This window comes from Neolamprologus brichardi, chromosome 5 (assembly GCF_056152115.1).
Source record: "Neolamprologus brichardi isolate AB-2024 chromosome 5, ASM5615211v1, whole genome shotgun sequence".
NCBI lineage: Eukaryota > Metazoa > Chordata > Actinopteri > Cichliformes > Cichlidae > Neolamprologus > Neolamprologus brichardi.
Window position 1 is genome coordinate 29,723,095 of NC_142108.1, and position 21,228 is coordinate 29,744,322.

General features: G+C 38.4%; 1 protein-coding gene across 5 annotated transcripts in view; it reads right to left on the reverse strand.

The window, feature by feature from the left end:
• The window catches only part of tox2 (TOX high mobility group box family member 2), a 92,596-nt gene extending 86,149 nt beyond the window's left edge, over positions 1-6,447 (reverse strand). For 2 of the 5 annotated variants that reach the window (XM_006782761.3, XM_006782759.3), the window contains exon 1: positions 5,886-6,446. In XM_006782761.3, coding sequence (XP_006782824.1) covers positions 5,886-5,978 — 93 coding nt within the window. In that variant the 5' untranslated portion in view covers positions 5,979-6,446. Of the gene's footprint in view, positions 1-5,445; positions 5,538-5,885 lie in introns of those variants that run through there. The other 3 variants (XM_006782758.3, XM_006782762.3, XM_006782760.3) reach the window with 3 other exon arrangements.
• Positions 6,448-21,228: the final 14,781 nt, after the last annotated feature.

The following is a 21,228-nucleotide window of genomic DNA, read 5'->3' on the forward strand; positions in this document are numbered from 1 at the left end:
TGATGCGCACACCCAACAGCCAACTGAGGAGCCAAGAGTCAAGCCTGACTGTTGTATTTTGGTTCCAAGGGGCTGTGACGATAATTAGGGTTAATGTGATTTAATGAGGGGCACGAGTTGAACCGGGGCTCGGCCGATTCACTTCTTAATCAACGTCAAGATTGAAATTACTCTGACACCTTACGATGCGGCTGTGTTTCGCAGTAACTTACAGCTTGTCATGAACATCACCCGGGCTGAAAACTTAATATCAGCCTGACTCTGAAAGCAGTCTGGTGATAAACTTACTGAATGATAGATTACAGGCTGATAACAGCGCAGAAATTACTCGAAATGCAATAGTATATCTCTAAAGTATATTGGGAGGAGTTTAAAAAATACACTGTCATGATTCAATTCTTGGTAATATAATCAATCATCAACATAAATAGCCTGTTTCTATGGACCTCGGTGATTAAGTAGATAACGAGGCAGGATAAACTATAGAATCTATTTTCAGCCATACATGACTTATGACCCTCTTAACACCTCTAGTAGCTCTGAGTCATGTCTGGTCTAGATTATAAAGTACAGAGCACTGGAGTGCTGTAGAGTCTGGTTGACTTCTCTATCTTGTAGGTTAAACTCGAGTCCATCGTGGTAAATCCCTGTAATGGATAGCTGTATCCCCTTATTTGCTCTCTGCACAGACAATAGCTGTCCTTAAACTACCCCATGAAATCCAAGGCAGATACAGCTATAGAATAGAAACTACAGTATCACTGATGTGGCGAGATTGGGGCTTTTTCTTGTGATGCAACGATACTGTAACATAGAAACATAGCTAAACAGACGTGAAGCCAAACGAGGAAGCTTGGGTTCTGCGTGTAACACACTTTTGGATTTAAGTCAGATGAAAAATGCAGTCGTACCCCTATCTCGCTTTATTGTGTTTCAAAACAAAACCCTCACACTCCTACTGTAACAGTCCGCGCACACAACACAATCTAAGCCCCACTGCTCCAGAGAATAACACTGTAGCTACTTATCATTAACTCAAAGACACAATCAGCCCCAGGCGATCCAGCTTCCCTCCATAACCTTTTGACATTGCTGCTGGGAAGGTAAATGAGAGAAGAAGTTAGACACAGCGAGGGGGGTGGGGGGTTGGGATGTGGGGAGACAGAAAGACTTCATTATGAATACAGCCAGGAAGTGGTTAGACCAAAAAATAAAAAAATAAAAAATAAAACAAGAGAACTTTACAATGAAGACATTTTAGTGATATATAAATCCAAAACATAGACTTAATTCCATGTGCCAACTGCCAGTAACTGCATTTTAACAGCAACCTCGCCACGGTAGTTCCAGCACAGACTGCATTTTTCCCTCTAGTGTGCATGCGAGCCATGCATGGGTTAACATTTTCCCAGTGAGAATAGTTGGGATATTGCAACTCGGACTGGCCAGTCAGCAGAATGTTATGAATGGGCACAATGAAAAACCCCAAGTCCATGCTGTCGACCCAAGAATGCTTGCCTCCATGTAATTAACTTCGCTCTGTGTACAGAATGAGGTACTGCTGAAATAACTCTTCTTATTTCTGTTTCTATTACTGTCATGTTTTCAAGAGGGGGAAAAAAAATCACATTCTGAGAATTCAAATGGAAAATATTTTTGCCTGTCCATACTTTGAAGTATCCTGTGACTAATACAGTGATTTGGATAGCGCTGGAAATGGAACGGACCACTTAAAAAAGGGGTGGTACGTGCTCTGCAAAAGCTGGCCTCATTGCTTTTCGAGTGGATGAATGTCAGCTAATGGTAATGTGTGTTCGTGTAGTGATATAAAATAGGGCATAAGATTAAACATAGGATAAATGTATAAATGAGGTACACCTTAAAACCTGTTTCATACATACAGCTCACCTCAAAGTGTTTTAGCAATTAGATTTGCACTTTGCACGCATGCAAATATACGCACACGTGCATTTAGTTCTAAATAAAATCTCTAAATAAGTGATAGTGAGTTGGAACAGACTGCAACTATGTAAAGAGTAACATCTGCAAACCATCGAATTATAAACCTACAGTGTAACTACAGTATAATTACACGAGAGGCTCCCTCTTGGGCACTGTGTTGTTAGAGGGAAAAGGGATGAGGGGAAAGTGGAACATCTACAGTAATCTATCCAACTTCATTTCACCGGAGTGATTCTGCCTCGGGGTATGCACAAGTCATAATGCATTTGACAAATAGTCTCCCACTAAAACAGGCATTTGCGAAGAAGTGGCCTTCAGCGCTGGTATACACAGCTGAGTGTACGCTGAACAAACAAGCCTCCCACTCAGCGAGGAAAGATACAGAGAGGCTTCAAAAAGATTAGGAGAAATCTTGGGCGAAAAGTAAAGATGACTCACAGTGATTGTGCAAGTGCAGGACAATGCAAGTTGGATGGAGTTGAGAAGAGCAACAGAGCCGTGGGGTTCTTAACAAAACACAAATCGATGCTTTTCTCATGTGTTGTTCTTTGCATTGTTCTGAAATACGGGCGCACAGGTTGTTTTTACAATGAATTGCAGAGAATCATCATAACAGTTTTAAAGAATATCTTTATCCTTTTGGTTTTTGAGCGTTAACTTGACTGAAAACTAAAGCATAACCGTCTGATTAAATATTTGGGTGATGCTTACATTCTCTTGTCAGATTGTTAGCACTAATGTAGTCATCAGTCATGCAATAAATCCTACCTTCAGATTACAGTGCTCAGTTCTTACAGTTGTTTTAAAGAGGTGTTGATTTAACACAGTGACTACACTATTTAGTTTGCAGTGCTAGCTATATATACTGACTACACTGTATTCTGCCCATCCCATTTATAACGCAGAAGAAAAGGCCAAATAATGGAAACACCTATGATGAGGTCCCTGGAAGTTAGCTCGTGTAACATAATTTAACAAAAACTGAGCACTGTAACCTTCCCGAAGGTAATCTGTGCTGCAGGAATGTTTTATTGCATCTGTTTTAACAACCTGCCCCTGAATAAAAGCATTACATTAACAAGCTTTCCTTCCTCTGCTTCTGATTTCTAAAAACAAAAGTAGAAAAATAGAGTAGAGATCTGATCATTGTGTGTGCACACAATTTACAGTCATTCACACAAAGCTTAACAGTCACCCTCAGAAATAGATTTGACTTTACACCACTAGAACAGGAAGCCATACACTCTTTTATATGTGAACTGTCCCACTTTGTATTATGTGCACTTCCTGGTTGGTGTATTTAATACTGTACTGTAATGCATAATTACACGAGTGATTGTCAAACAAGCTGTATATATATATATATATATATATATATACATATACATGTATATATATGTATATATACATATATATATATGTATATATACATATATATACATACATATATATATATATATATATCGGTGTGAATGTCTTCAGGAGGCCACGTTTGGGAGTTTTGTGCCTATTTGAAAACATGCAGCTCTTAACATTGCTTAGAATTATGTTTGCAATTTACCATGGAAAAATTAAAAAAAATATATCAACAGCAATGACTAACTGTCTTGTGAATCTGACTTTAAGAAAAAACGAAATCAGCTTCCTCACTTGCTGATTGAAGTGGCATTAAACAGCTGCGGTGCTTCTAATACTGAGCCACTCCAGCAGGTCAACTCCATACTTGTGAATTCAAGGTGCCAGTAAGATGAACTATTGCCCAAAAATGTCTAATAAAGATCCTGTATCATTATTCAACAGTTACGTGTAGAAGCAGGAGTACAGTGCAGATAATGTGTCGCTTTACATCATAGTCACAGCTGTTACTTTAGTAATGACAATGTTATATGATTCTGTCCTTGAAACTCAAACCTGCTCCTTGCCGGGCCAACAGCCTCTACGCTTGCTGAATCATGATAACCAATACAGTTCATTGTGTTAATACTACAAGAGCTGGGACGCAGCCTCAGTCAGAAACAACAAGTTCCTACTGTGATCTTCAGTAGATAGCACATCTGCAGCTACTCTGTGTCTGCCTACAGTATATGTGTTTAGCTAACCGCACACACACACACACACAATTATACAACTTTTTCAAAATCACAAAAAGACTACAAAAGTACTTCTATCGGAATTCTGCTTCTAGCGATAGACTAAATTAACGTGTGAAACAAAATCGAGCCATAACTACGAACACTTCATTTGGATTTTAAAGACTGACGTTGATGTCCCAGTGAGTCAGGAGTTGAGGAATAACTGCAATCCTTGTAAACCATTCGCGCATTGTAATTCAAAGTATGTGAGTGTTGGTGTAGAAGAGTGTGTCCACGGGCAGCTAACCGCATGTGTTGGACATGTATACATACAGGTGACTGTGTGCACGAACAGGATAGATTAACAATTCAAATATTGTACTGAGCTATAATGTTTCACTTTGTCATCAGCAAAAGCTAACTGCCTGCTGGCTTTCTTCCAGGTGCTAAGGCAAGCAAACCAATGTGAATGGCTGGCGGTATACTGCCTTCTTCTAGTTCTGCTCAGTAGTTACTGGTAAATGTTTACACAAGTTTTACCTTGACCACCGCAGTAAAAGAAACTTGGCTCATTACTTGCACCTTGTAACCTTGGACTATTAAGTAGGTCTTTATGTACATTTCTCACTTGTAGATGCCAAACATTTTTCTGCAAGGAAAAGAATCTGCAATGGTGTCCACCATGGACAGAGTGCAAGAGTAAAAAGATTCTCTCTTTACAGTAGGCCCAATATCAACAGGATATCAATAACCACATAATTCAAGAAGGAATTGGAAAATCCAAAACGCACAACTGCAGATACAGCATTTTCTTTCCTTTCTTTCAAAGAGCATGTTTTCAGAGATAGATAATCCATGACAGGTGTTAGCACTTCAAGTTGTTCAATAAACGCTTCTTTTACTACTGAATCGTGCGAACAACGCGGTTAATTTTTCCAGCACTTCTTATCAGTGCTAATGTAAACACAAAAGCTAATATAATAATCAAACTTTAACCAAACACGGAAGGCTTCTTTTAAAGGCAAAGGCGAATAATAAATTCTAAAAAAGTTATTATGCGCACAATGATGTGGTTGAATTTTTGTCCATGCAGGTGTTGATAACCAAGCATGCCAAAATATACTAGTGATTAGTACTAATGGAAAGTATTTTACTGAGCAATAATGCAAAATAAAACAGACGAAAATGCCAAATCACGCTGCAACATGTAGAAGTATAGTCTTAACCAATGCGCATAGCATGCTCTCATATTTCAACGCAATGCTGATAATTGTATTTCGGAGTAATAGTGCACTGGCCCTGTAAAGTAGCTGGAAAGTGTATTTCCGCAGTTAATTCTGAAGCATTTAGATCATATAGAAAACATTCTGCCGGTCTATATATATTAGAAGACAAGAAAAAAAATGCACACGTTCATTTTGTCCATTTGTCAGTTTTGGTTGTTGAAAGCAATCACCAGCTCCTCCGGTGCGCCAGATAAAGTGGTGCGCTCCAACTCTGCTCACAGGACATCCACAGCACAACGCAGCCCCAGTTTATTCACACTAACACACAAGCGATTTGAAATTAAACGCCACCTCACGTGCACGATCTCAAAGCAGGTGTCCTTTTTAGCAAAGTTTATGAGTCCAAATACAACGAAATAAGAAAGAAATACAACGAAGTTGACGGGGAAACGCAGCCTGTCACTCACTGATCCCGAGGGAACCAAAAGTGCAGCACTTGTCACTAGAGGTCTTCAAACAGCGTGCCTGGAAAAAATACGACCCGTCTGCCACCATGCGTATTCAATATACATCGTGAAACTTATGGCTGCACATCCGACCGACTAAAGTAACCGTAATCGTTTACCTTGTTGGAATGGTAATAGTCCAAACCGGAGTCAGTCGGTAGCGTACATGAACCCACGCTTGAAGGGGGAGCTGGATAAAATCTGACGTCCATCTCAGAGTCCGCAAGACTGACGGCATGAAAACGTAGCTCCCAAAAAAAAAACCTGTGCGACTTCTCTCTCTCCTGCACACACACACACTCACACACACTCACTCACACACGTCTCTCTCCCTCTCTTTTTTTTTCTTTTGTGTATCAAACCGAACAAAAAAGTAGTACGAGAAGATGTTCAGTCTTTATATCCGTCCTACAGTTACTTCGGCCCTAACTGCACGCTGATGCTCTCATATATAACATCCCTATAAAGTTCACTTGGAAAGAGGGGAAAAAAGAAAAGACAGCTGCCCGCCTCAGTAATCTCTGAAACTAGGAAGCTAAACAGTGTAGTTGTTTGACAGCGAAACAAGCCGGGCGTGCTGCAGGTGAAGAAATGATCTTGTCTACGGTTTCTCCCAAAACGCCCGCTCTCCGTTCCTCGTTTCCAGACGCGCTGTAGCTTTGTCATGTGGGAGCGCTCTGATCCATCCATGCGTTCCCGTCCACTCAGCAACTGCTAGGCTGCGACCTCTACCGGTCAGAGGAGGACAGGCGAGGAGAGGGTCAGTGGGGCTGGGAGGATTGACGAGGTATAGTGAAGAATAAGTCTTTATTAGTGAGTTTAAGTGACCCTCAGATAGTGGGCCAACGACAGCCTCTTTGCGTGGTCGTGAGAGCTGTAGAAATGTTTAGTTTTTTTGTGAAATCTCTTTGAAATGATCAAATCAGCTCTTACACAGGCTCTGTTCATCTTTCTAAAAAAATGGCTATAAACATCGAATCTTTACTATTTAATTAATTTTAGTGTAATAACAATACATCTGACAGACACAGAAAATACAAATGCATTCAATTCAATAGGAATTTAAAGCCTTATGTAATATTTTCATGAAAACGTGAATTTATGCTTTGAGATTCCTGATATGACCCTGAATTTAAATGATGTACTTGGTATGATGTGCAGCCTAATGCTGGCATAATTTGGACCATAAAGTTCACGGTGAATCTCATTAACTTTTTCACTTCACTTCATTATTTAAATGTTGTTTACAGCAGTTTTGTCATATAAATAAAAAATATTGTTATATGCATTTCAGTGGGTCGGCAGCCAGTGGAATACATCTCACTTATAAATAAAGGAATCTCTGTATCTCTGTGTATCTTCTTCGCATTTCACAACTGTTCATCCGTCCAATTTCAAACTCGGGAGTTTTATCTCGGTGGACCACAGAAGCCATGTGGATGGTCAGTGGTCTCATATTGTGGTCTCATTTATAAAATACTTGACCTCACATATGATGTCACAAATCTCCCTTCTGTGAAGAAACCAGATCACCACTGATGTGGCACAACAGATAATAGAAGACTAGAAGTCCCAACTTTGCTGAGGGGAAAACAGTTCTCACCTGATTTTGTATAGTCTGAAGGTGCAAATTAAATAAATGCCTAAAGGCTTCCATCTACTGGGATGGAACCTTAGCTGGGAAATGGGACAATATGTTGTTTTTTTGTTGTTGTCGTCTTTATAAGCCACCAAACAGTAAAATTGATCATTTTATGGGACAAAACTTGGCACGGTGGTTAGCACTGTTGCCGCACAGCAAGAAGGTCCTGAGTTCAATTCCAACATCAGGCCGGGGTCTTTCTGTGTGGAGTTTGCATGTTCTCCCCGTGTTTGCGTGGGTTCCCTCCGGGTACTCCGGCTTCCTCCCACCGTCCAAAGACATGCAGCTTGTGGGGACAGGTTAATTGGATAATCCAAATTGTCACTAGGTGTGAATGTGCGAATGAATGTGAGTGCGAATGGTTGTCTGTCCCTGTGTGTTGGCCCTGCGACAGACTGGCGACCTGTCCAGGGTGTACCCCGCCTTTCGCCCTATGACAGCTGGGATAGGCTCCAGCGCCCCCCGCGACCCTGAAAAAGGATAAGCGGAAGCGAATGGATGGATTGGACAAAATTTGATAGAGGTCATAAGACACTGTGCATCATCGAGACTTGGAAAACTATTGTATCTTGACACTTATTGTGTTTTCAGATAATTTAATATGCCAGGGTTATCTGGTGTGTTGGTTTTTGTAATTTAATAAAGCTGTTGAAAGTTTGACAGTATTTAGGTTGTGTTACAGTGGAATGTAGATCATTCAGAAATCTGTGAGTTGGTTTTTGATGCCTTAGCTAACTATAGTAGCTGGCTAACTATGGAGTCATGGCTATGTAGAGATAGAGTGCTACAATCCTTCTCTGACACAGCAAAAGCTAACATTTGTAGCCACTTTAAGGTATTTTACTGGTGTCAGGCATCTGTTGCATTGTGTAGGGATAAATGTTTTCCCCTCCACCTGACCTGATTTTCTCACTATGGCGATATAAATTGTCGCTCTAATTTTGACCCTTGAATTCGCACACATAATCACATTCACACACAGCTGGACAAATAGAAAACATGCTCACACAGCAGTCAACACAGCATGATGCACACACAGAACAACCAAAGCTTTAGCGAGGTACAGATAAGAAAAAATAACCTTGCTCACAGCCAAATGTGTATTTTTACAAATGGGATGAAGTGGTGTCGTGTGCTCAGTCTTATGGCTATGTGCAATTTATTCTTGCGTTCTTGCGCAAAGTGTGTATTTTTTTTCTCTCACTTTGAGAGTGTGTTTATGTTAACCAAGCTGCCATTGTTATCCCAGTGGGTGACTTTTTGGCCCCCTCAGGACTCTGCCCATGTCCATGTTGCTAACACACGGCGTGGTGGCTCTGGCCCTGGGGTTTGAGCCTGCGTTAATACCAGGCACAGATGGGTTGCACCATGGGCTTGCTGTTGCAGTCTGCCATCAGCTGCCAGCTCAGGCTGTCCTGACTCCAATCTCATAAGGTTAACTGTCACAAGGATACTGATTTCTTCCAATTCTGTACCTCTGTGTTGGATTCCTCTCTGCCTGTCTCTCACTTTCTCTCTCACCGTTACTCGTTCGCTCAGTCGCTTACTTTTACAGCAGAGGATACAGTACACAGGGTTATCTGGCACATGAGGACTCATGCCTTCATTGGGAAAGAATGCGTGTAGTTTTTTTGCATTACAGCCTTACGTGAAACAGAACAGCGAAGGACTCGTGCCATATATTTGGAAAATGGGTGATTAAAAAAATAAGTGGTGGAAGAAATTGGGTAAGTGGAAAAAAGTGCATGCCGGTAAAAATCGAGATGAGGAGAAATTAATGTGTGGTGGAGGGGCACAGAGAATGGCGTAACATGTAAATAAAAGGGAGATGACACACAACTGAGGCATAGTCAGGAAAACTTTAACATTCAAGGACAAAAACTTTCCAGTGTAAAATGCAAATCATGTCATCCAGCTTACCCTCTATTCATCCATTCAGCGCAATAGTGGCACAAACATTTTTATTGCCACGGTAAGAGCTCCTGCTAGCATCAGGAAATGAGAGGAAAAAAATAAAACATTAGTTTCCATTAAGGGTTATAACCTTGCTTGTACTTCGATGATGTCAGGAGCGCCGGTTTAATAACTTTATCTGAGCTGTAGTCGTTTTACTTTTCATGAATTGATAACTAATTTTTCAATGCAGAAATATAACATTTAGATGTAAATGACTTTAAGACCTCAATAATTTTCCTTTTTAAATAAAGCAGCAAAAGACCTCAGTGATGTTTGCAGGGCTTCGTGCTAAACGCAAGCAATCAACTTTGGAGAGAAAACATTCGTTTTTCGGTAATTGACGTACAATTTCACTTAAAAATAAAGCACTTACTGATAAGAGGCAGAAGACAAAGACGAAAAAACACTTTCTTCTTTTTCTACTCTGCCCCTCAGATCTCTCCGCTTCCATTTAAGTGAGCTTTTAATTTTTCTTCCAGATAGAAATGTGCACTGATTATCAACAATTGCTGCTTTGTTGTTTTTTAAGTAAATGTTTAACTCACATATATCACAAGATTCCCTAAAGAACACAAAAAGTGGATTCAAAATTAACTGTGACTTACTAATATATCACAAAAAGTAGCAACTTTCTACCTTGTGCAATATTAAACCTCTAAAAAAAAACAAATGATCAGTTATGTTGATGCAGCACATGTTTTACCATCATCAGCTTTTCAGGGTCATTTGTTGACTTTGGACTGACGTGTTCTAAGCGGATTCTTACTAAAATACCAAAACAAAATGTGATCAAAAGTGGGGATTTTCCTATAACAATTCACCTATATTCTTTGATGATGTTTAAAGATCAGTTGCAAGTTCAAAGGGCAAAGACAGTGACTGAATTTTAAATGACCTGGTTAGAGATCTAAGACTGTCAGTATGAGAGAAAGCAAAAAGACAAAGACAACAAAGTACAGAAACAAAAGGTGATTCATCAGTTCCAAATGTGAGTCAATTTGCTAGATTCTGTAACTACAGGGAGAATTTGACAGTGTGTCAGTGAGAAATGTTCTAACAAGGACGCATAATGTTGCTATTTATTGACATTATCCAGTGACTGCAACCTAAATGACTATATGCTAGGTTATTTGCATTTATAGCAGCTTAGCAGCAACGGGAAATATGTTACACATAAACCATTCAAGCCTATTAAAAAGTCACTGCTGAAAACAACAACAAAAAAAAAGATACCTTACTTATTTACAATGTAAAAATAGACTGGTTTAATCACAAGACCACTCAAAAGGAAACGGTTTGAGTTAAAATAATCACTTTGTTAAGGTTAGGGCACCTCGGTCATCGTTCTTACTGTTTAAGTATTTGCAGGCCTCTAATTTCTCTTTTCAGGATCTACTTGATTAAATTTAAATGCTTTCATTTCCAAAAAACACTTCTCATACTGTACATTGCTGCATCACCTCTTTTTACCCTCTCGCTAACAGAATGGGGAATAAAACCACAGCAAGTCAGCTGGCCTTATCTGGACTTAGTGCAGGCAGCTGTTCATTCTCTGTTTGAGGGTATGCCAAGCTAGCCTCTAGGCAAAAATGTGCCCGTGTGTTAGACAGTGACGTAGATAAGTGACAGATAACATTTGCTACAGTTTCACCACAGCTGACTTTGAAGTTCATTTTCTCTCATCTGCTGGATGTGTGTTACTCAACATCAACTGTATATAAACTAGTGGAATGGTATTTTCCTTGAGTAACAATGTTATCGACGCATTGCTTTTTACCATTTAAAGAAACATTTTCCATTGCTGACAAACAATTTAAAACGGGAAACAAACTCTCCAGTGCTAAAGTTCAGTGTGTCACCAACCCATTCGGTGATTAGTGCTTTTGTTTCAGTGTGGACTGTAGTGTGTTTTACACAAGCTCTTTTCAACCCAAAGATGATAATTACTTTGAATATTAAACCTTTTTTCAAACTGCATGGCTCCTAATGCATCAAAATGAAACCCAAACTAACGATAATGGACGGAGATCAGTGAATAAGATGAAAAATGCCTGGTTTGTAACAAAAAAATCCTCTAGACACTGTACCTCCAGAGGTGTACCGTACATTAAATTCACCATTTCTTAAGTGGCCTTCTCCTCCTCCTACACAAGAGAACACACATTAGCCTACTCTTTCATCTGTAACAAATAAGCAGAGTTATGCAAGTGTTATTTAATGTCACTATAATAAGAGCTTCAGTTCCCCACTAGTTATGGGAAGTGAAGCTGTCAAGGTGGAGTTTCATCAGACACCACAAGACTTTTGCTGTTGGTCATTTTATGCAAAATATTAATGCTTATTTTTCTGTAAAACAGAGACCAGCGCTTTGGTTTCAGGAATTACCACGAGGACCTCTGTAGGTCAAGTGCTATCTTTGCTATCATCTGAGCAGAGCAAGGTTATTTTATGATTTTTCTTTTCCGTTGCATCCACTTACATTGCTTTTAACCGAAATTTGCAGTCCTAAATGTTGCTGCTTACCTCCCTGATTTAATTTAGCACCCTTGTGAATATTGCAACAACATTGCCTTGGTCCACTGTTAGCAATTCCATATAAGGTTGTCCCGAGTACAGCAAACAGCAAAGTAATGGTAAACAGGAAAGAGTTCAGTTGGTCCATTAGGCAGAGAGATGACTCATTAATGACCTGAATCTACACAGAAAACTGTTTTGCAGTTATTACACAGAAGCAGCATATTTGTGTGGGGAGGGGGAAAAAAGTCAAACCCATGGAAACTGATTATGCTAAAAAGACTCACCTTTGCTTTGATTTGTGTCATTTGTGTTCTGCGAAGCACTTTGTTATAGAGCAGCTTGTGAAAATGCTTTGTAAATGCCTTTATAAATGCCTTTATGAATGACTTTGCCTTTGACATTGCCTCTCATGCAATAAATTTCACTTTATGTCAATTTAAGCTACATCAGACTGGTACTGAGGTACTTAATTTTCTGCTTTCATATTTCCACTAAAGTCAAGCTACCTAAATAAAAAACCCTTTAGGTCAGTAAGTTTGGTTGTTCTAACTCAACCATATACCGAAAATGAATTCCTGTTTCTCTTCAAAACTGTTCTACTCTGATCTTACATAGAAGACAACGCAAATCCAGACAAGTAGGAAACAACGCAAACAATGGAAATGATGACATGACAGGATTTGGTGGCATGACATTTTGGGTAACAAGGCACCATTATTGCTCAGATGCACGGTTACAGCTAGACTTCCTAGACACAGCAAGTCGTTTCGTGTTGCGTAAAATTGAAACACTGACCACAATGTTACAAAGGAATAGATTTTTGCCTCAGAAAATATCTGCACGTTGGTTTGACCACCAGTACTTTTCATTTGCTTCCCTGTCCGACTGTGTTTCTGCAGCACATAAAAACTTTTCCGATGCAGAAACACTTTGTGCCAGAGCTCAAGCGAATTAAAGTGTGCAAATAAACTATTATGTATGTCAGTTCCAGAATAACAACAATTATACGCAGCACAAAGGGCTGCTCAATGGTGAACCTTTGCTAACCTTTTCTAGCCACTGACATTCAATAATGGGACTATGTTGTCTCTTGTTCCTTTGGACAATCATCCATTGAAACAACTGCCATTCATGCAGTTTGCTCCACCCTCTGCGTGACCCTTTTTCATACTAGTAATTAGCTGCTGTTGAATTTCTACCAGATGCAAAGCAACCACGTACAATATTGACTATTCATGTGGATATCTACGGCAGTTTATTAGATTATCATTTGATACACCACTCTCAAGTCTGACATATAACTGGTGCATTGTGATTTGGTTGTATTTTCCCGAAAGAAATGAATTTTAAAACGTCAAACTGTTACTAGAATTAAAATTTAGCTTTGAATTAAGGTGCGAAAATGTGCATGCAATTCTTTCTGTTTTGATGCAAGAAAATGGAAACGATTCCTCCAAACATCTGTGCACAATTGCAAAAAAAATTACTTTTAATCATGTTTTTACAGCTCAATCATCCCCTCATCCTCCCATTCCACTTCTGAATAAACCCTCTTCTTCATCATCCTCTCATTCCCCGACCTTCTACTTATGTTGCACATGAGAAATGAGAGGGGGATGGGAGGGAAGATGAATGAAACAGGGAGTGGGGAATGAAAGGGAGGGGGGAACAAGAAGAGAGCAAGATTGGGGAAAATGCCCTTTGACTGGATTTAAAAGTCTGTGGCATTTCATTTTCAGAGAGAGGAGAGCTTCATCTCCTTCAGATCCTTTAAGGGCCAACCTAATTGATTAATGTTTCCATCTCATTGAGAAGAGGGGGGGGGGGGGGTTGTGGTGGGGGACAGGGGGCATTTGAAGCTTAACTGGAGCCTTTTACATTCCCAAGTCTTAAAACAGAACCACCACAAAGAGAGATGATGACAGAATGAAAGTCGGAGTGATGAAACAAAGTGTAAAATTCCAGTAGATGAGTAAAATATGTTGAAGGTCAAAGTTGTTTCAATCTGAACATAGAGGGATAAAAAAATAGTCGTGTCTTACCCCATACTATAAGCTCCCCTTGTAATGAAATAATGTACGTGTTTTTAGCGAGGTATTCAGTTTTCAAAGAGGCTGTTTAGGTTTCTGCACCTGTCATCCAGCCGGGCAGCAGCAGGCACTCTATATGATTGCAAAATCTAATGTAAGAAATCCACTGCCTTTTCATTGAAAGTGAAGACTGATAAAAAAAAAATTAAAAAACATGTCACTGACATCAAATCTAAAGTAAAGAAGGAAAATATACTTTCATATCTTGATAATTTAGTGCTTTGAACAGGTGATGCTTTCCCCAGTAACACTATTTATTTTTGACACATGATACATAAAGCCTTACAGTAATTTCCAGCCTTCCATGCCCACGACCCGAGGCCACGGGAACACAAAGCTGATCATGGCTGAACAGAAGTAATGGAAATTAATGTGAGGACAGACTCATAACATGATAGCTCTGTAGGCTCAGGTGTAAGCTGAGGTATGAATCTCAAAACTCTCTGAACGAAAATATACCATGATTACTTGCCCTTTGCATGTTTTTGACACCAACATGAAAATATTTATATATCGAAGACTCTACAGGCATTTCCAATCACACAACAAAACCAGTGGAGGGAAGCCAAAACAGTACTGACCTTTACCCAACATGGTATATTAAATATGAAAGGTCAGCTTCCACGGTTGGGGGAGGGTGGAAGTTAAGTCTAGCACATAGCAGACACAGACAAAATACTGTAATATCTATCAGGCAAATCCCCGAGCTGCCTTCAGAGGTCATTTGAATGTGAAGGGTGTTGAAGCAAGAGGAAAGCAAAGATACATAGTTCAGCAGTCCTTCCGCTGTTGTTGAACATGAGGCACGCTGCTCTGCAGTTGCATTTTTATAATCCTATTAATCATGCAAGCTTCTGTTACATCTGCTCGACTTCCTGAATCGTAAAAATTGCAATTTAATATAATTTGCGGTATTTTTTTCTCCCCCCCTTAAACTAAATAATACAAACTCCTCAATAACAACTGTACAATTGAATTCTGTTCAGTGTAATTAAGGCTCAGTTTTATAATTCAAATGTCCTTCTGAAAACGGAGTCAGCTATTTAGCTGCCAATCACTCTGCTCATCGCTGAATGCATGTAGTCTCCAAACAAAACAAAATTATTTCCCTTTATGCAAGCAGCTGCTTTTCACTCAGAATAAATTACTGTACAATAAGTTTGATGAGAGCCAGACATCTGTAGCTATGTTAACACATCATCTAATATTAACGTAAATTCTGGATCTTTAAATGTAAATCAACACATTGACTATAATCACATAGAATTTATACGCATTTCTTTCCCTCACAGAAAAGAATGCCTGTCAGCTTGGGACTGAGTTTTACTTGGGTGTTATTATTTTTTTTTATATTATATTGCTTTTAAATTACATTTGAACTTAAAAACATAGTAATTCATTTTATTGAGGTTTCGCATTAGTAAAAGGCAACGTTTCTTTCAAACCCACAAATCTAATCCAAATCCATTTTTCTTATTAAAGCATTTGCATGTTTGAAAACAGAGAAATTGTTTTGAAAAATTAGATGCTCTTTTTGACATACTCCAAGTCCCTTCATTCAAATCACCAAGGGAGCGCTTTTGTTTTTGTTTTTTATTTTTTATTTTTCTTTGATTATCCATCTACTTCATTCTGAGATTGAACAGTTTTCTTCTCTCACACAAATATTACCACTGAGAAAGTCACAATGTTATGAATTAATGACAGTGAGAGCAGAAAACAGAAAAACTACCAAATGGTTTTCATTAAAGAATAACATCGTGTACTACGACATTAAACATCCATAGCAAAAGCCTTTGCTCCAAATGAGATTAAAGCACTTCAATTTCTCCTCAGAAACTCTTGAGCTGCGTCCCAATTTTTGAAGATCACATGTCAAATCTGCAGCTAATCCACAAATAACATGTTAGCATCAGTCAAAATGACCCATAAATTCCAAGCATTTCTAAGTTACTTATTGCTGTTTGCCTTGTCAAACACTGGGGTAAGAGTCACAAAGCAAAGTTTACTGGAGAAGTTATGATGGTGCTATAAACAACCCTCAGCTTCTATGGTACAGCTCATCATGTTTACACTGTTCTTAAAAACCATGGTGTTTATGTTGGGTTTCCATTATTTACATTTTGTGCTGGTCATGTAACAATGTGATAAAAATCTGCAACAATAGACAGTCTAAATATAGCATATTAAAGTGATAAAGTGAGGATAGTGAGGACTAGTTTGGTCTGAATTTGAGCAAAAGAAGTAAGTTAGTAAGTAAAATTATTTATGTAGCACTTTTCACAGACAAAAATCACAAAATGCTTCACAATACAAAGAATGAAAATACAACATATAACAATGTCAAACAATAAGAAAGCTGCATTCATCTTACGTCTATACAATAGGATGGTACTGGTTGACATACTGTTGTATGTGGACTAGATGCTGACGGACTGGAGCTGTGTGGTGATGGTTTCATAATTTCCATTATAACAATCAGAAGACCAGAGAAAGCAAAGGACTCCTGTGACCTCCTGCTTAACAGTATCTCTTGTCCTTGACATAAAGGCCTTTCTTGAATATATCTCTTTTGTTTGTCTCATCTTTTTTTAATTATTGCATGAAAAGTGTTAAGGATGAACAGTGGTAGGCACAGATGGATTGATTAAAATGCCATCAGTACTGAAGCTTGCATGCAGCATATTTTGAGTTTCCAATGTTCCGAATATTAAACCTAAGAAATATGATTTGAAATTGCAGCATTCACTGATGTTCGGAAGGGCTTGGTAACTTGCTTTCATAAACGGATTGGCCATCTGGAGAGCTTGGAGTTTTCCTGGTGGCTAGTCGACCTGTGGGTCAGGCAGCAAGCCAAGCAAGGCTGATACAAAAAGATTTTAAAACGTCCCAGACTGTAGCTTGATCTGACAGCTAGAGAGGGACAGGGGTGGGAGGCTGAAATATGAGGAAAGAAATTAAGACATAGAATGTGAAAAAATATTCAGTTAGAAGTGCAAGAAAACTATTTATCGCCGTATAGAAGGAGGAACGAGAAATGCCATCAGTGCAACAAGTGTTACTGCTGTTAACATTAACTTCCTATATAGCACGCTGTTCACACTTCAGAGCCAACCTACAAACTGGCAAACATAACCAAAAAGCCATCTTATAGCATTTAAAATGAGTATTTTGTACATAAAGCTAAAGACATAAGCATAAGCTCTGCTAGCACACCTTACTTAGAGTGCATATTGTAAAGGGTTAAGTTGCTGCTTGTACAGAAATTTCAATGACTGCTTTAATTTAAAACATGGCAATTTACAGTTGCATTGTTATTTTATTTTATTGGGGGTAGAGAAAACCAACAATAACATAAAAATTGACTTGTTGCTGGCACATTCATTTCCTCATATTGTTATGACGTAGAAGGATACAGTTTCCTAACATGCTTCTAACATATTTTGTATTTTGGTACCTACAACTTGATATGATGGGATAAGATGACACATGCTATTTTATGCACATTTCACATTTGAGGTCAATACATTTTAAGATTTTTTTAAGGCACTGAGATGCAAACAGCAAAAAAAAATCTACTGATAACACAGTAAATTTAAGGTTCCTCCAAATTTATAATATTGACTCTTGCAAGTTTTCATTTTACTGGGTTTGTAGGATTTTAATTCAAGTAATATTATATTTTTTGTTGATGCAATTTTTTGCAACTTACAAAATTTTACGTTTTTTACATTTTTACTGTTCCTCTGGACGTAGCGTGTACTGTTTATTTGGGCTGTATTTGGATAGCAGCAGTAGTTTTGTAGCTACACTGACACATTTCAATAGTTCTTTTTACAAAATGGGTTGGCCACAGAAATTCCCATTATCGCATCTTCTGAATTACAACCAAGAGGTTGCTGTGAATGGTTTTTCCAGTTCAGTCACCCATTTAGAGCTGTGACCATGGCATTAACCTTGGTTAACCACACCTTCTAGTAATTATCCATTCACATATTTTTTTCTTTACTTTGCTAAAAAAAAACAACAAAATGAAAAATAGTCAGGGGCAAAACAGATATGTCACTACAGGCCACAAAAAGAATATCCGCCTTAAGTCGACAAGGAAAAGAATCTAATTTTTCACTGTTTCATTTTATCGAAGTAGACACAGCCTCACACTGATCTGAAACACCTACACGGGAGGCTTTTACTCATTGCTTTCTCTCCCCCCTTCTCTTTTCAAGTTCAATTATGCGACCGTTTCTCACCAATATTATCACCACCCTAAATTCATCATTTAGGACTAAAGCTGAAACTGTGAGGAGTTGTGCTGCCATTTTGCTTCTATCCGCAGTCAGGCTCTGACCACAAATGTACAGCTGTCAAAAGTGCTGTCTGTAAAAGCAACTGAGAGATAACAAAGATTTCACCTCACAGACTGTGCTGGGGAGAGGTAAATCCCCCTTCCACCATACTTTTAGTTTCATGTATCTAAGTCAATTTCTTTTGGTTATGTAAAATCAAAACATAATTTCAACCACCGAAGCATTCGCAGGCAGCCTTAGTGAAGTACCGCAGTTTATTTCAATGGTGCTTTTTTGGAAGCGTTTTTCAAATTAATATTTGACATTCTGCAGACATTTAATTGCTTCCTGTAGTTCTGCGAGTGACAAATGAAACAGCCATCAAGCTCTTAAGTCATCAAAGGACTTTTTATTCCCTTTTGTGGTAACTTGGAAACATTAATTATGAACATCTGAAATAAAGAATGTCTTTATTTCTTTCTGCATCTTACTTGCGACAGGCAACATTTCTACCTGCAGTACAGAAGCTTAAATGTGGAGACACCATCGCTTTAGAAAAGCTAATCTCATGCAGCATAATCAAGTATACTTTCTGACAGATTCTCTGAGAGCAATTTCCATCTGCACAAAAGATGTATCTTGAATTTTAGATAAGTGAAAAGAGGAGAGGATCTACAGATTTATACCATCTTGTAAAGTTACATAAGCCACTCTAGGCTCATGACATACTTAAATAAGCAAGGTTATGTAACAGCTCTATAACTGCACTTTACCATTGAATAGCAAAGCAAATTAAGTAGGTGCACAGGAATTTACAAGTGAAGCAAAACATTGTACCAGATTCCTGCTTTTGTTCTCCGTGTGCATTAAGCTGTGTTTTCACATAAAAAAATAAAGGTACAGCTGTAAAGTATTTCCCCCACTGCTGATGACTCACAGGAAGTTAAAGGGAAAAGTGAAAAATAAGTCAAAGCTGCACAAACAGAGCACGCACATGCACAGGCACACGTGCACACAATGTTTCTGTTAAGTTTATGCGAGACGCTGACAGATTGGCTGCGTGTTGTACCCATCTACTAAAGGAGAAAGGGGTGGGGTTTTAAGAGCTGGAAGAAGTTATTTATCACTATGGTGTGTAACCGTGCCCGCTTACAAATTCAGAATAGCGGCTGTTATGAGTAAAGCCTTTCACCGAGTCATTAATATTTGACAGAAAACATGGCTTTTTTATCAGACGAACATTTTTACCATTTCTTTTCTCTGCACTGATGTGAACCTTGTGTCACAGTGCATTACAGGGTTTTGCTTTTATCTTGCTTGGCTATGTTACCGCATCAGCCACACACCTCGATGTATCCAGCTCCTTCCCTCTTAGATCATGAATTGATAGTTTTTTCTTTTTAAAGGCAAAAAAACCCCACCTCCTCTACCATTTACCAATACACCTTAATTATTCCAAACAACTGTTTAAGTACTGTCAGTTAATCATTGCACCATGTGATAATTTGTATATCGCGCTTCACATATGACGAACATGGCAGTTATATTGAAGACAGATGCAGCCGTGTGAATAACATTCCAAGGTCATGTTTTCTAATAGCTCATCTAATAACTCAATGAGAACTCATTTCTATTTGGATTAATACACTACATGCTATCTCCACTAACACACTAAACCTATGCGCCATAATGTAAACTGTATTAGAGCACTTCATTTTGTCAACAAGACAAACAAAACAAATTGCATTCACCTGTGTCAGATTTACAAAGATCAGAGGGTTTCTTCCCATTTCTAATGTCTGACATAAAATAAACACACCCCGTTTGGCTGTGCATGCAATCTATGGATATTATTATGTGCAATAAAATGGAAGGTTTAGAAAAATTGAAACATACTTTCCTGTAACTAACTGGGAAAATTGATTAGGCATATTTAAATGAAAAGAGGTGTAGAATCTATTCTGCGTAAGATCACATAACTGCAATCCTATATTCTACAGTGTAAGCTGTGTCATAATATATAACTATAGATGCATCTTCATCACAGGTTTATTCCAAAAACGATGTATCTATACATTACCAAAGTACAATATCTATAATAGTATTATCATTTATAATGTGTACATGCTGTCTTGATGCATGCTCAGGCATACAAGCAAAGAAATCCTAGATTCTGTTTATCTGTATGGAACATTTTCAATGGGAGAAACATTGTATCACTCATCACAAAGAGTTCTATAGTTTCTTCCTACTGCAACTATCTGGATGTTTTCAGTTCGAGAAAAGTCTGGGGAGAAACTTCTACAACTTGCACTCCTGGTGCACTGTATGTAATGTTTCTCCCACTGAAAACATTATATACAAATAAACAGAATCAACTTTCTGGGATGTGATTTAAGATTCTTTACCTTACACTGAAAGAGATTGTAGGACTCTTTGACTCTGTTGTCTTTTATGTTATACGTGTCCCTATATTTCATAGTTCCCAAAGAAGTGACCAGCACAAAACAGGAAATTATAGCCACAGTTATAGTTATGGCCACAAAGGCTGTATAGGGAAGAAGTCAGGGTGGTGTGATCGTTGAGAAAACATTGTACTTTAATGCAGGAGAGTTAAAATGTCCAAATTCACTTACTGAAAAGATTCAAATGAAACAGACATATTTTGCTCCTGGAAGAACGAATGCTATATTCATACAAGTCACGTCATCAAGTCTTCGGATGAACCGAGGTATAAATTTTACATGAATAGATACAATCGTTTTTATATATAAAACCACATAATTCACTTACCAGAGCACAAAAAATATGATCTGATATGATGATAATGACAAAGGACTGGGAATTAAGGGTTTTATATTACAATTGTATCTGTTTACTTCCCATTCACTAAAAAGTTTATATTATAAGGAAAATACTTGAAATAGAGATTTGGAAACTGAAATTGGAAGTCTCCATTAAAAGCTCATTG